This window comes from Pseudochaenichthys georgianus, chromosome 11 (assembly GCF_902827115.2).
Source record: "Pseudochaenichthys georgianus chromosome 11, fPseGeo1.2, whole genome shotgun sequence".
In the NCBI taxonomy this organism is placed as follows: Eukaryota; Metazoa; Chordata; class Actinopteri; order Perciformes; family Channichthyidae; genus Pseudochaenichthys; species Pseudochaenichthys georgianus.
Window position 1 is genome coordinate 24,253,791 of NC_047513.1, and position 13,820 is coordinate 24,267,610.

Consider the following 13,820-nt stretch of genomic DNA (forward strand, 5'->3'; position numbering starts at 1 on the left):
TCAGGATTAACATTCACAATGTTGTTATAGATGGCAGGCTGGTATAAAACATATTTTTACACTTTTTTAAATATTGGATAGGCCTATATTTTTTTTAAGGCTCCAAAGTATTCCTGTATTTCCCAACATACATCTAAATAAAGCTGAGCTCTGCTAGAGAATTGGGTAAACTGTTGACTCAATGTAAATAGGCCTAGAAGGACTGTCTGCATTGTGGGAGGCTAAAAGTAAAAGTGAATGTCAGTGATTGTTGAGTTTACATTCCTCTGGCATTTCTGCTCAGCCTGTATTCGTGCAGGTAAACAGAGCAAAGCCAGTTAACCAGAAAAACCAGGAAATACACCATGAAACTTCCAAAATAAAAGTAATATTACATGAACAGATTTGGCTCCTTGCACAGGCCAGTAATGTACTTTATGAAGCCCCTAAATGAAAAAATGCTTATGGAGAGCAACACCTTTTGATAGAAAATAATGTTACCAAAATAACTGGTTTTAGATTAATTTAAATAGGCAATTTCCTTTAGAAATAAACTCACTACAGATTATAAATGAACCATTTTTTAGGACACATTTGATCAACTGTTGACATGTTGTGAATTGAAATGATTGTTTGTTTTATGTGTACAGTGTTAAACCAACCTTTTTGCAATCAGCTATTCCTGTGATAATGTTCCCGGTTATAAATCAAATGTTATCTTGTTGCTTGTTACATCTTTTCACTATCATTTTCATTATCACTAATATCATAATTGTTTACAGAAAACAACAGTTATCAGTCTATATCATGGACTGTATCCCCCATCCCCATTTTCGAGCATATTTTCCCCTTTATTCAAGAAAATGTGTGTACTGTACATCAAACATGATATACACACAAAACATTACACAGGTAAATATACTGAGTAAAACAATAAATACAAAAGAAAGAAAGAACAAAAGGTAACAGTTCAAGTAAAATGTTAAGCGAATACACATTTGGTTCCCATTTCAGACCTTGGTTTTCCTTGAATGTTAAACACCTGAACTTTTCAAAGAACATACATAACATTCATCTGTTTGCATCAATATTCCAATTACTGTATACTATTCTGCACAGTTTCTATTATATTCTGTTTCTATTATATTCTATTTTATTTTATTTACTTATTTACTGTCTGTGACCTAAGATGCATTGGCATAAATACACTGTAGCTATGCAAGCACACATGACAATAAAAGCCTTGAAACTTGAAAATGTAACCGATAACGTCAGTGCTTTTATTTTGAAAGGCCGTCGTCGCAGCGCCTCTCCGGTGAGAGCAGACTGGCTGAGGAGGATTAACGGGGGCTGGTTTGTCCTCCGCTGCATTAAAGCTGGAGCTGCCGCAGCTGCGAACACATCAAAGGCTGTGCTTCTCCTCGCACTGCAGCTCCACCGACAGCAGGTCCAACTGGATGCTGGAGGAGCCATTCCTTCTTCTTTTTTACGCACAACGAGGATCGGTGTCCGGTCTATCACAACAAGGATATAAAAAACGGACATAGGCTTCCTCGAGTTTCAGCCCTCTATGGTAAGCAATGGGCTGCTGGTTTAATATTGGTTCTGTGTGGGCGGAAGAGCACCCATAAAGAATAATGTATGATATTCTTATGATCAAGTCTTTAAGTGAATATATGGTGCATTCATTGGGATTTGTGGGGTTTAAATCCTCTATAATAATATAATTGTATATAAATAGCCTGTTTAGAGTGTCCTTGGCAATGTTCCATAGCCTGTATGATTCCTATACATTTCCTATAGGTGTCTCTTGTAATCATTATTACGATTTGTTAACACGCTTCAGATGCATTATGGGTTTTTCCACCTTTAATGTCGCTACATGGTTGCTTCTTTATTTTTCTTGTCATTTCCCTATAATATAGTATAGCATCCCCTTCGCGATCCTGCGTAATGGATCATCGAACAACTGCAGTCATGATGTGGGGGGGGGGGGGGGGTGATCTGTTTCGACCAAACTGTGAGAGAATATTCATTTAATCTCGCCTGTTTTTGTTGTTTTTTCTTCAGTCGAGTCGTGTCCAGATGCTGCACTGAGGAGGAACCTGCTCCCCGGTTGTGTTGATCCTGAGGCTGCAGTGGGGGGGATTGCGGTACAACAAGGTTAATAATCAGCATCGATAAAAGGTCTTCTGTGAGCAGGAGACCCGACTTTTTAAGGGTGATTCTTGCCCCTGTGCGGGGGGAACGGAGGATAGATCTATATAAAAGTATGGCCACCTTACTGCGGAAGATCGGTCTCATCCGCCTGCACGACCGGGACACCGAGGACCCAAAGCACCATCAGGGATCGCTAAAAGGCACCAAGGGAGGGAACCAGAAGAACAACGCCAACAAACACTGTCAGACCGCCAACGAGACCAACAACATCCTGAGCACCCCGGAGATCAAGGCGAGGAAGCTGGACCAGGTGGGCAAGGACAAGGCCGGGTCCGGGAAGGATAAACTGGGCAAGGATGCGAAGGAGAAGCAGCAGACTGGAGGAGGTGGAGGTGGGAGTAAAACCACCAGTGCCTCCTCCTCCTCCTCGATACCACCGCTGGCGCCTCACCGGCAACACTGCACCCAGGTCCGAACGCGCAGGCTGATGAAGGAGCTGCAGGAGATCCGGAGGTTAGGGGACAACTTCATCACGGTGGAGCTGGTGGAGGACAACCTGTACGACTGGAACGTGAAGCTGCACCAGGTGGACAAGGACTCGGCGCTGTGGCAGGACATGAAGGAGACCAGCACCGAGTTCATTCTGCTCAACGTCACCTTTCCAGATAATTTCCCCTTCTCGCCACCGTTCATGCGCGTCCTGACGCCCCGGTTGGAGAACGGATACGTGCTGGACGGAGGGGCCATATGCATGGAGCTGTTGACCCCCCGCGGATGGTCCAGCGCCTACACGGTGGAGGCGGTAATGAGGCAGTTTGCAGCGAGTCTCGTAAAAGGACAGGTGAGAGGAGGAAAGGGTGTTGTAGGGGAGGAGGGTGAGAGTCCTTGCATGGAATATCATTAAGTATCAAGCATGTTAATCGTGTTAAGTAGGCTACATCTATTTTCAGCCATGACACGCTCTGGGTATGACCAGTCATGCGTAATTAATGTGTAATAATGCTATACTCATGTGCAGCATTAAGTGGAGGCTTTTAGTCTAATAAGGTGAAAGCAGAATTTGATTGAAAAATATGATAATATGTTCTTGTTAATCTCATCTATTTCCTATCATTTCCTTGATTAAGTGTCATTGTTGAACACCAGTGGAGTTATATCTCAAGATGTTTTATTTTATTTGTGTTCATAATCAATTGGAAACATGTCCCAATGAGAGGCAGTCTTCTCATCATATTTATATTCAAATATCATTTTAACAGAAACTCATTCAGTGAAATGAATGCTTTTTGTTTAGTCTATTTTTAGCATTTGCTCACTGTGTGCTATAGGTCGTAGTCTCCTCCTCCCCCTCTGCCTTCTGCAAAGTCATTATTGTGAATATTATTAATCTTTATGTGACTTTAGGGCAGCCATTTCATGCGGAGCAAACCACAGCGTGTCCTTTATGTCAGCTCTTCGCTGCAGTCCCGGTTTTCTCTCCTTTTATTGCTTCCATAAATCAGCATCCTTTGACAACAAAGACCCTCTGCTAATGGAACCGTCTCCAAACCCAATCTAATGCAGTCTCACAATATATCTGTATACTCCTATCAGATTATTCTAAAGAAGGAATACAACACTTGTGATGGATAGAAAGACGGATGATTTTATAGAGTCAGCAGGTAGTCTACCTACCAGCAGTGCTTCCTGATGTAGACTCACTGGATTATGTAATCCTGTCAAATCTGTTTTTCACATCCTCCGTGCACTGCAGCAGCTCTGCAATTCAGATGGAAATGGCTGCATCTCCAAAAGCACTGAATAGATTCTCTATTTCTCAACTGGATGAGAATCACAGTTTTCTAACCCTGTTACAAGGTGACGCAATAGCAAAACATTTAGGACAAAACAACTAAACATAATAAAACCCACAATCGAAAACAGACGAGGAGAAAAAACGACAACAAAAAAACAGCAGCAGCAACAACCCAGTGCGGTACTCACGTGTGAGTCCTTATTCCGTTATATGTATGCCCATAGTTATAACTCTGGACCCTTCCTCTTTCATGCATGGTGCAATTGGGTTTAATAACTCAGGGTTCATCTCATATGATAACCTCTCCAATGGTTTTGATTAGGAGTTCTATGTGTTAAGTTCAATTTGAGCCATTCAATTGTTTTATTATTATTTGTTTTTATTGAGGAAGCAATCTGTTGTGTTTTGGCAGACTGAAATGTATTGAACAGCAGAATAGGTACCCCTTTAATTAAGACTACATCAACAAAAACATGTAGAAATAATGCAAGAAAACAATATATTCATAAATAAAACACATATATATACCTCAGTTTGTCAAACCATAACAAAATATCAGGCAGATCTTCATTTTTTGATTATTGTGAGGCGTGCAGCGTACAAAGCAATTCTAATGATGTGCCTGTCTACGTTCAATGGATTAGAAGTTATATCTATCTCAAACCCTTTCTTTAAAACTGTTCGAAAGGCTCACTCTTTAGTCGTATCACATTCATCTCATCCGTAGAGCCTGCCCCTCTGACGCTCTCTGACGTCAGCAGTATGACGGCGCTGTGGCAGGAGACCTTACGTAAACTGTCAGTGGATTCTCCTGCCCTCCCCCAGCCTCATGCTTTATTTGTCTCTGATGATGATAACATTAGTCCCGCGTTCTCTTTTTGGCATCTGTAAACCAAGATAGGTCATGCATAAACAGACAGAGAGAGAGAGAGAGCGAGAGAGAGAGAGAAAAAGAGAGAAACATGTGTCGGTGTGTGTGTTCTTCTTGATTTGCTGCTTGAGGAGATGAGCAGCTCCGCAGTGCTCCCTAATTATGGTGCAGTGTCTTCCCTCTCCAGATTGCTAATGGAAACAATATTGATTAATTATTCCTGTGTGCACTTGTATGTGAGCTCTTTATCTCATTGTTTGCCTCGTTTGCATATGTTCCCTCTAGCTTGTGTCCTAATTTAGCAGGAGATGCACCCGTCTCTCATTCATCAGGACAGACGCAGAGCTATATTTAACCCTTCATACACACAGAGTATATGTATTCATCCTTGGGCACCAGTTTGCTGTGACAATAGTGATGTGGCTTGTTTAGAAGCTCCCTGCCTATTTTTAGTGTGAGAGGATACACGCGGTGACAAAGTGTTGAAGGGAAAGTCAACGTAACTCCCACGTGTCTTCACCTCTGAGCGAAACACTCACACGATCACACAGGGTGAGGTGACAGGAAGGAGGGACTGAAGGTGACGGCCCGATGGAATCTTTTATGACAGTAATTTAAGCCTCATGTGCCATGCAGGTTGTTGGAAAAAACTGTTGTTTTGTGCGGCATCTTGTTGGATGAAGGTTTATTCATAGTGTGAGACCGTCGGATAATTGATCTCTGTTGAATTGTTGTCTGGAAAGCAGTGTTTAGTACTCCTGGTTATTCTTTTTGATATGTTATGAAAGCAAGGCTAATTGGTTTTTTTTTTGCAAACATTTCTTTGCTATTCATTTCTTTAAACTGTCATTTTCTTGAGCTCATATTGATGTAAGTTACAGTCTTTAGACATTCAGCGCGTATAATTCAGTTGTGTTGTGTGACATCAGCTGGGAGATGAAGAATAATAGTGATAGTTGATGAAGAAAACCCAAATATATGCTGGTACCAACCTTCTTAAATGTTACTGTACATTGCTGCTTCTTCCCACTTTGAATCTGAAATTCAGAAAAAAAGTATTTTATGGGTTTCTTGGGCTTTGGAAACTTTCATTTGTCCTTTTTTACATTGACTCAACAATCAATATTATAAACGCTATGATTGATAGAGTCGATGATAATGAAATGGATTGTCAGTTACTCTAATCAAAACTGATTAAAGGGGTATTTCTTCAAATGTAGGGACTCACAAGTGAAAGATCAAAACTAAAACATTTTCCAAATTGAAAGAAAAGACACAAGAAACTTTTTGTCCCCAGTATAGGTTAAGCCTTTAAAAACACTGGATCCTACATTACCCATAGTGCAACTGGATAGTGTTTACCCAATGCCTCTTAAAAGCAGACTTTCTGTAAAAAATGTCGAAGCCAAAACCGAGATTAGGGTTTTCTTTTTTTCTTACACTTAATCGGAGTTCATTGTAACTGCACAAGGATGAATGAAAGTATTGTGTTGTTGACAGTGTGCAGACAGCAGACGATACACTAAACATCTAACAACAAATAAGACATTAATAACACGGTGGAGTTATCCTATCCACAGCGCTCCTTAATGATCTGATGAGGATGATGATGACATTGATCCCTGTTTGTTTATTCGACCCCGTTAAGCACATGCCTTGGTTATGTAATCCCGCCCCAACCCTCTAGCCCACAGAGCTGCTTCCCAGCATGCACTGGGGCCTTCCCTCCTCTGCCCATTGACTGATCTCCATTCACACGATTACCCAGCAGCCACTTTACACGAGTGTGTACCTCTCCACGAGCGAGCGTTTAGCTGAAATAGATAAACACTGACACGGCACTGTATAGGCCCGGGGCGCTCGGCTAAATACACACACACACACACACACATTTTTAATTACTCTGTCCGTCCATCTTTGGCACACCGAGCCATTCTTGTGTGCGACCACAATGGCGCTAATTAATGCTCAATTTAATCTTTTCATGTTGAAGACGTGGACTTCCTGGGAGATTTGTGTAGTTCCCCTCTTTCACACACTCTCTCTTCCCCTTTACTTTTATGATATTGTTAAAAGTATCAGTAGAAAACGGGACTTTAAAATGTCATCCTTTTTTTATTTGAGTTTCGTGTTTTAAGTTAAAGGTTACATTTTGTTCCATAAAAGAATTTCAATGCAAACTCAGAATAAGTACCATTTTAGCTAAGACTACATCAACAACAAATTGAGAAATCATGCAAGAAAACAACATATTTAACCATAAACAAAAACACTTGAAGTAAACAGAGATAACCTATTTTGTTTGGGTGATATTTACAAGATCAGTTTATTTATTGCAAGTTATTGTTATTGCAATATTCAAAAATATCATTGCATATTACTGCCACATGCTCCATTCATAGTTACAAATCAATGTGAAATTAAAATCAAGTCAATGTGAAATAAAAAACACAAAGGTTGCTCTCTGCGATTTGTTCAATGATAAAAAAAGATAATGCTACACTCCCTTCCTCTAACACTGTGCTAATAGCACCTCTTAAAAATGGCTAATTGCCTGAACGATATCCATTTTAAGGTAATGACAGCAACCACATGGCAGCATGTGGAGATATACATGGTAATACGTTGCTTGTGATTTTGAGAAGAGAACAAGATCTCCCAGCTTTCCCCCACTGCTCTGCGACGGTAGCCAACCAACAAAGTGCATTATCTGTCAGCCTCAGTAATCTGTAACACAGGCCACAAGTTTTCATGCAGCGCCTCATGGTGACACCCAGTTGGTTTGTTTTCCATTCAAAATGCTCTGGGACTCAAGGCCAGTCCCAGAGGAACGCTGCACGTATCTACCTGAATGAGTCAGTTATTGTCTCCTCTATTGACTTTCTCAAAACAATTGAAAAACCTGCCAAACAAAGGGAACGCTTTTTCTACTTTCCAGTGCAAATCAACTTCCACTAATAATTCATTGTCTTCTTACTAAAGATCAAATCAGAATACTATCCAGGGGGGAAATTAGATTTTGGGACAGTTTTGCTCCGTTTTAGAATAAAATACAAAGATGAAATACAATAGAATAAACCTTTTTATTTAAAGGAAATAAGTTCAAGTTCAAATGTTGAATGCGTAGATAAAATTAAAAAGTATAAAATATTTATATAAACAGAAATCAGAAAACCTTTTTTATCCCTGGGGGAAATTATAAGATAACATAAAATAGAATAAAAACCTTTTTATTATCATAATCATCTATGTTAAAATGTGCACATTGTAACACAATATATAACAGCAATAAATATGTACAAATGTGTATTTACAATATATACAATGGTGTAAAAGCATTAATGAAGACAATATGGATGAAACCAGATTATTGCCTCCTGCCTTTCTAAAGTTGTCTGACTTCATTAGAAGTATGTCATGCATCAAATACACTTGTCTTTGTTTATAGCAAGGCCCTTATATTGATTAAAATCCAATGGAAAAGACAAGCTCTTCAAACATGTGTGTCTGTTTGAGAGAGACACACTGAGTGTGGCTAAGCCCTGCAGTGAAACGAGGCCAGTGTTGCTACAGGAATGGAAACTGTAACCCTAATCTCCAGATCATTCAACGTTATCACTTCATCTCCATTTATCCCTGGCACCACTGTTGTCCCAAAATAGCAGAGACAGTATGCAGTAGGACGTGCTGCTTATCCATCTGATGTCATGGGTGCAGAGAATAAACACTGGATAGGCAAAATGTAATCAACTCTCTGATAAAGGGAAAAGCTTAGTCAAATACCAATGCTATCCTTAAGCTAATGTCGCTATAAAGCTAAAGTTGTCTAATCTCTCTAACCTTCACCTGAATATTTTATTTAGTCTTTCTCAGTTTCTAAACAAAAGTTGAAGGTATTGCCCTGCAGTAGTTGTTTTAATCCTAATGTTTTCTCAGTAGTCACGTTACATTTCCGTGGTTATCATAACCCAGAACCACACTTTTTTTAATACCTTAGTTGTTTCCTGTAAACAGGTGTACATCTTAAAAAGACTTATTGTGTTTGTGGTGTTGACAGAATTGAAACATTTCATTGAAAATAAACAAGTATTTTCCTAGAGACAAAGTCCCATTTGATCTCTCTGTAGCTTAAGAAAGAAGAGCATGCCTCTAAGATGATGATGACTACATGATAACTGTATTAGTTTAAGTTTAATGGGGGCTACTTTTCTTACCTTTCGACCGAGCCAAGCGAGCTTTTCCCACCTCTCCAGTCTTTATGCTAAGCTAACGCAGCTGTAGCTTTATTTACCTCACATACAGATATGAGAATTGTGTAATATACTTCTTAAAATGTCAAACAACATCTTTACGCAGCAGCTGGAGAATGAAACCACTTTATAAGTTCATCATTGTGTATCAGACTACATAACAGTGGTTGACCCTCTGATCTTCTACAGCGGGATAATGGATGCATTTATCCGGCGTTTTCTTCCTGGAAAACAGGACGGGAGTTTAGCTGCAGGATTAAAAGAGCACATTGTGGATGTGTGACAATATGAGGGTATTTACCTGCAGTGCAGCATGCAGAGGAGCTCACCATCTAAAATAATTCCATTAGTATTGGTTTCAGTGGAGTGGTCTTAGTGCCTTTATTTTCCTGCCAAGAAACGTCCTGGGTCGAGGGAAGTGGTGCAGTGTTACAGAACTGGTACAAACACGATGTACTAACAAAGTAGAGCGAATAGTCAGGAGAAAAAACGAGTCGACAGAAAACCATTTACCAACAATGTTTAGCTTGCATTAATACCTTATTAATACTAATGCACCACTGTAATGTCATTTCTTAACATGTTATATATTGTAGTACAATGTGCACATTTGACCTTTAACCTCGTGTTTATATCATGGTTTATATACATATTTTGTCATATTTTGTCATAATTTTAACTTTTTGTGTTTGTATTTATTTTATCTTTTTATTGCACATTCTTACTTTAACTTCTTATGTTTATATAAATATATATATAATTTGTATCTTTTTTTTTATTTCATTCTAAATTGGAACAACCAATTCATTTTCCCCCAGTGTTTTTTCATGCGATAATGGCAGAAAACACAATTGAAATGCCTCAAATATGGAAATGTTCTGTGTTTCTCTTTTTTAATATCATATTAAATGTATATCTTTGGGTGTTGGATTGACAAACAAGACATTAAAGACATCACATTGGACTTAATTAGACCAAATGATTCATCAAAACATCATTGGCAGGTTAATTTATAATGAAATAACATTTAGTTGCAGTCCTACAGAAGAATCACTATAACTGCAGAGTTACCAAAGACATACTGTGCAGTCAGAACCATCCCCGGAATTGTGATTTTCTGTGATTCGGAGTAGATTGCTATAAATGTACTTCAACAGTCTTGACGTTTATATGAATCACACCTCTGTCACGGCTGTCTGAGTGTTTCTATGTGAAGACAGTTGTTTCCTTTTTCTATTCATCCTCCCACACACTCTGCTTAAGGGGAAGACTTGGCACTGCTGGCAACGACAGAATAAGCAGCTTTATCCTCACACCCACTCCTTTTTTCTCCATTTTTCTTTGCCCCCCTGTCATCCCACACTTATTATTAGCTCCAGTGTGTGAAGTAGGGAGGAGGGGATTTAGCAAGGGAGTGCCTGGGTGAAAACGTCTCTTTGTGAGATGTCACGGTGCTCTGAGTGAGATGCTTTAGGGTTACATGTTCATATATTTATTTTCTGTCATATTTACAAGCCTTTCATCATTTAGCACAGTGGATGCTTCTGGGTCTTCACTTCCCCATTGCCCAGTGTGGTGATTGGACGTGACGTTTTAAAAGCCCGTTCGTTGCCTTTTAAACATTGATCTAATGCCGGTCAGCCTGCATTCAGACCACTTGTCTTGTCAACGTTTCCCCTGTGGCCGTGCATTCACCAGCAAGTCGGTTCATGTGCACTTGTGGGCTGTGTCTCTGAATTTCTATACATTGTCTGTGATTTTGACAAGACCAATCATGACAACCAAAGTCATCTTTCTTTTTATAGCACATCCAGATCAGTCAAATACACATTTTATATACTTTTTCTTAGATTTCACCCAAAATATTCTTCTTTTTGACACAGGAAGTCATGTCATTATGCTGAAAGACGTGAAAATTAAGAATGAATATCCTTCTACTTAAAACCACTGTGTTGAAAATGTCTGGTAGCAGCGTATTTGGTGTAAAGACTTTATATGATTGTCCATTAAATACATTTGGGTTTTGGACTGTTAATAACACAAATTAAGACCTTTACAGATGTCACCATGACATTTAGATAATAGAGATGGCTAGTTTTTCCCACAAGCCATACATTTAGTGGATTTACCAGGAACATTATCGGCAGGTTAATCAATAATGACTAATTGCAGCTTTAAATAGATGCTGCAGTCACCCCAACAATTCTGCACATAATTCCGCTCTAGATTTTTGCTTTCTGGTAAACCGACCTTCAGATTTGCTCTATTAATGTCATAATTAAGGAAAGCAGAAATACATGAATCACTTAATGGCAGAGATGCTTCCTTGATTTAGATCAATGCCAACATCGAATCAATTGTACTTTGGCTCAGGGCCTGTTTGTCTATCCGATTTAGCGGAAATTCATTCAGTATTTGGAGGTTTTCCTTCTGAGAGACACACATAGTTAACATCAGTTAGCATTGCAAGGGGTCCCTGAGTAAAAAGACAAGCTCCTTGGCTTATGATTTGTTTGGATAATCTCCACATTAACACCGCTTATATAACTGTTGAGATTTGAATCACCAACGTTATGCTAGTTTTATGCTGTACATACAAACTACATTGCTACAATTGCTAAGCTAAAGGCAGCTAATGTTTGACTTGATCACATTGAGTTTTCTTATTTACCCACTTGTTTGCATACGCCTGTTTTTAAAAGCTTCAGACATTCTTGATTCGGGTATTTACCAACACTACTTACTTACGTATTTTGTGTCCTTATTTCAGGCATCTAAGCAAAAACCCGTTAAAAAAAATGTTGGCTTTGTGATGAGCAAACCGGGAGTACTAAAATGCTAACTCATATCCATGTTACAGGAATCATTCCTGCATCTATTAAAGACACAACCTTGGTTTCCTTATTGTTAGCTACACCTCTGTTATAAGGAAATATTGATTGAGCAGCAAACTGTATGCTACTTTACTCTCTGGACACTGGACAGTAGCGGCCAGTTTGCTTCTGTATTTTGTACTTTTCCACAAAATGCTAACTTAATTTCCCTCTCATCCCTCCCCCTTTATCTTTCCTCACAGGGGCGTATATGTAGGAAAGCAGGGAAATCCAAGAAAGCATTCAGCCGTAAAGAAGCCGAGGCCACCTTCAAGTCCCTGGTGAAGACCCACGAGAAGTACGGCTGGGTGTCTCCGCCTGTGTCCGACGGCTGAGCGTCCGCCGACCCTCCAACCCCAAGCGCTAGCCGGATAAAACCCCAGCTAGCACCGACACGCAAAATGACACACCACGCTAACTCAACAATCTCCCATCTTCACCTTTTGCTGTTACACTTCTAAGAGTTTTTTCTTCTTCTTGGTTTGTGTGTCTGTGTTATTATCTTTGGAGGTTGTTTTTTTTTGTTGCCCTCATCTCCACAAAACTCTCGGAGAGCAGACACACCGCCACCATCTTTCGTTCCCCTCCCTCTTGCCAGGGAGATACTTCTTTCCCTCATTTTGGAAAGACCTGTGAGGGAGGTATGTGTGTGTGTTTCTCACTCCATTGGACATCAACTGGGAGTGTGTGCACGTGCATAGGAGTGTGCGTTACTGTCGTGGATTTCTTTTTTTTGTCCTAACGCACACCCATGCACGTACGGGAAAAATCGGTTACTGTGGACTTTTCCACCCATGTGAAAGACTACTGAATGAAGAAGACTCATCCCCCTCTCCTGTCCTCTTCATCCCATCCCTCGCTCCCTATTTCTCTACAGCACTGAACCGGCGTCACTTCCCGCCATCTCTCTCTGTAGCCGTCAGGTCATTTACATATAAATGAAGCTGTTAATGTTTAATATATGGGCAGCGCGCTGGCGTTTATACTTAATCATTCGCCTCTTTATTCCCCCCTTTTTCCGACTGTGCCGTTGCTCACAGTTCAATGCAACAAGATTGTAATTTACATGGAGCTGTGCTCTTTCTCTCTCTATTACTTTAGCTTGCTTTGCTCACTTTGTTTCTCTTTGTTTCTCAGTCTCTCGTGGCTAAATTTAGAGCTCATTGTTGCGTAGATTGGATATTGATTTCTAATGGAGAAATGAAAAAGTCACATGTTGCTTTATGCAGAGACTATGTATGATAAATAGAATGACAGTCAGTCGCCTCTCTTTCTTTCTCTCTCTACTCATGTTATCGTGTGTGTGTGTGTGTGTGTGTGTGTGTGTGTGTGTGTGTGTGTGTGTGTGTGTGTGTGTGTGTGTGTGTGTGTGTGTGTGTGTGTGTGTGTGTGTGTGTGTGTGTGTGTGTGTGTGTGTGTGTGTGTGTGTGTGTGTGTGTGTGTGTGTGTGTGTGTGTGTGTGTGGACTAGCATTACTATACTTGTGGGGACCTAAATCTGTTTACATAGTCACGTGTGGGGACTCGCCTCCCTTATGGGGACACATTGGAGGTCCCCATGAGGGGGATCATTAATTTTAGGGTGAAGACTTGGTTAGGTTTAGGATTAGGGTAAGGTTAAGGGTTAGGGTAAGGGTTAGGGTTAGGCATGTGTTGGTTATGGTTAAGGTTAGGATAAGTCTCCAGGAAATGCATGTAAGTCAATGTAATGTCCCCTGAAGTGATGTATACATGGTGTGTGTGTGTGTGTGTGTGTGTGTGTGTGTGTGTGTGTGTGTGTGTGTGTGTGTGTGTGTGTGTGTGTGTGTGTGTGTGTGTGTGTGTGTGTGTGTGTGTGTGTGTGTGTGTGTGTGTGTGTGTGTGTGTGTGTGTGTGTGTGTGTGTGTGTGTGTG

General features: G+C 40.1%; 1 protein-coding gene across 1 annotated transcript; it reads left to right on the forward strand.

The window, feature by feature from the left end:
* Positions 1-1,244: 1,244 nt before the first annotated feature.
* Positions 1,245-13,309, forward strand: LOC117455660 (ubiquitin-conjugating enzyme E2Q-like protein 1). Its single transcript, XM_034095251.2, has 3 exons — positions 1,245-1,552; positions 2,050-2,980; positions 12,132-13,309. The coding sequence occupies exons 2-3, from the start codon at positions 2,252-2,254 to the stop codon at positions 12,261-12,263; spliced, it is 861 nt and encodes a 286-aa protein (XP_033951142.1). The 5' UTR covers positions 1,245-1,552; positions 2,050-2,251; the 3' UTR covers positions 12,264-13,309.
* The last annotated feature ends 511 nt before the right edge of the window (positions 13,310-13,820 follow it).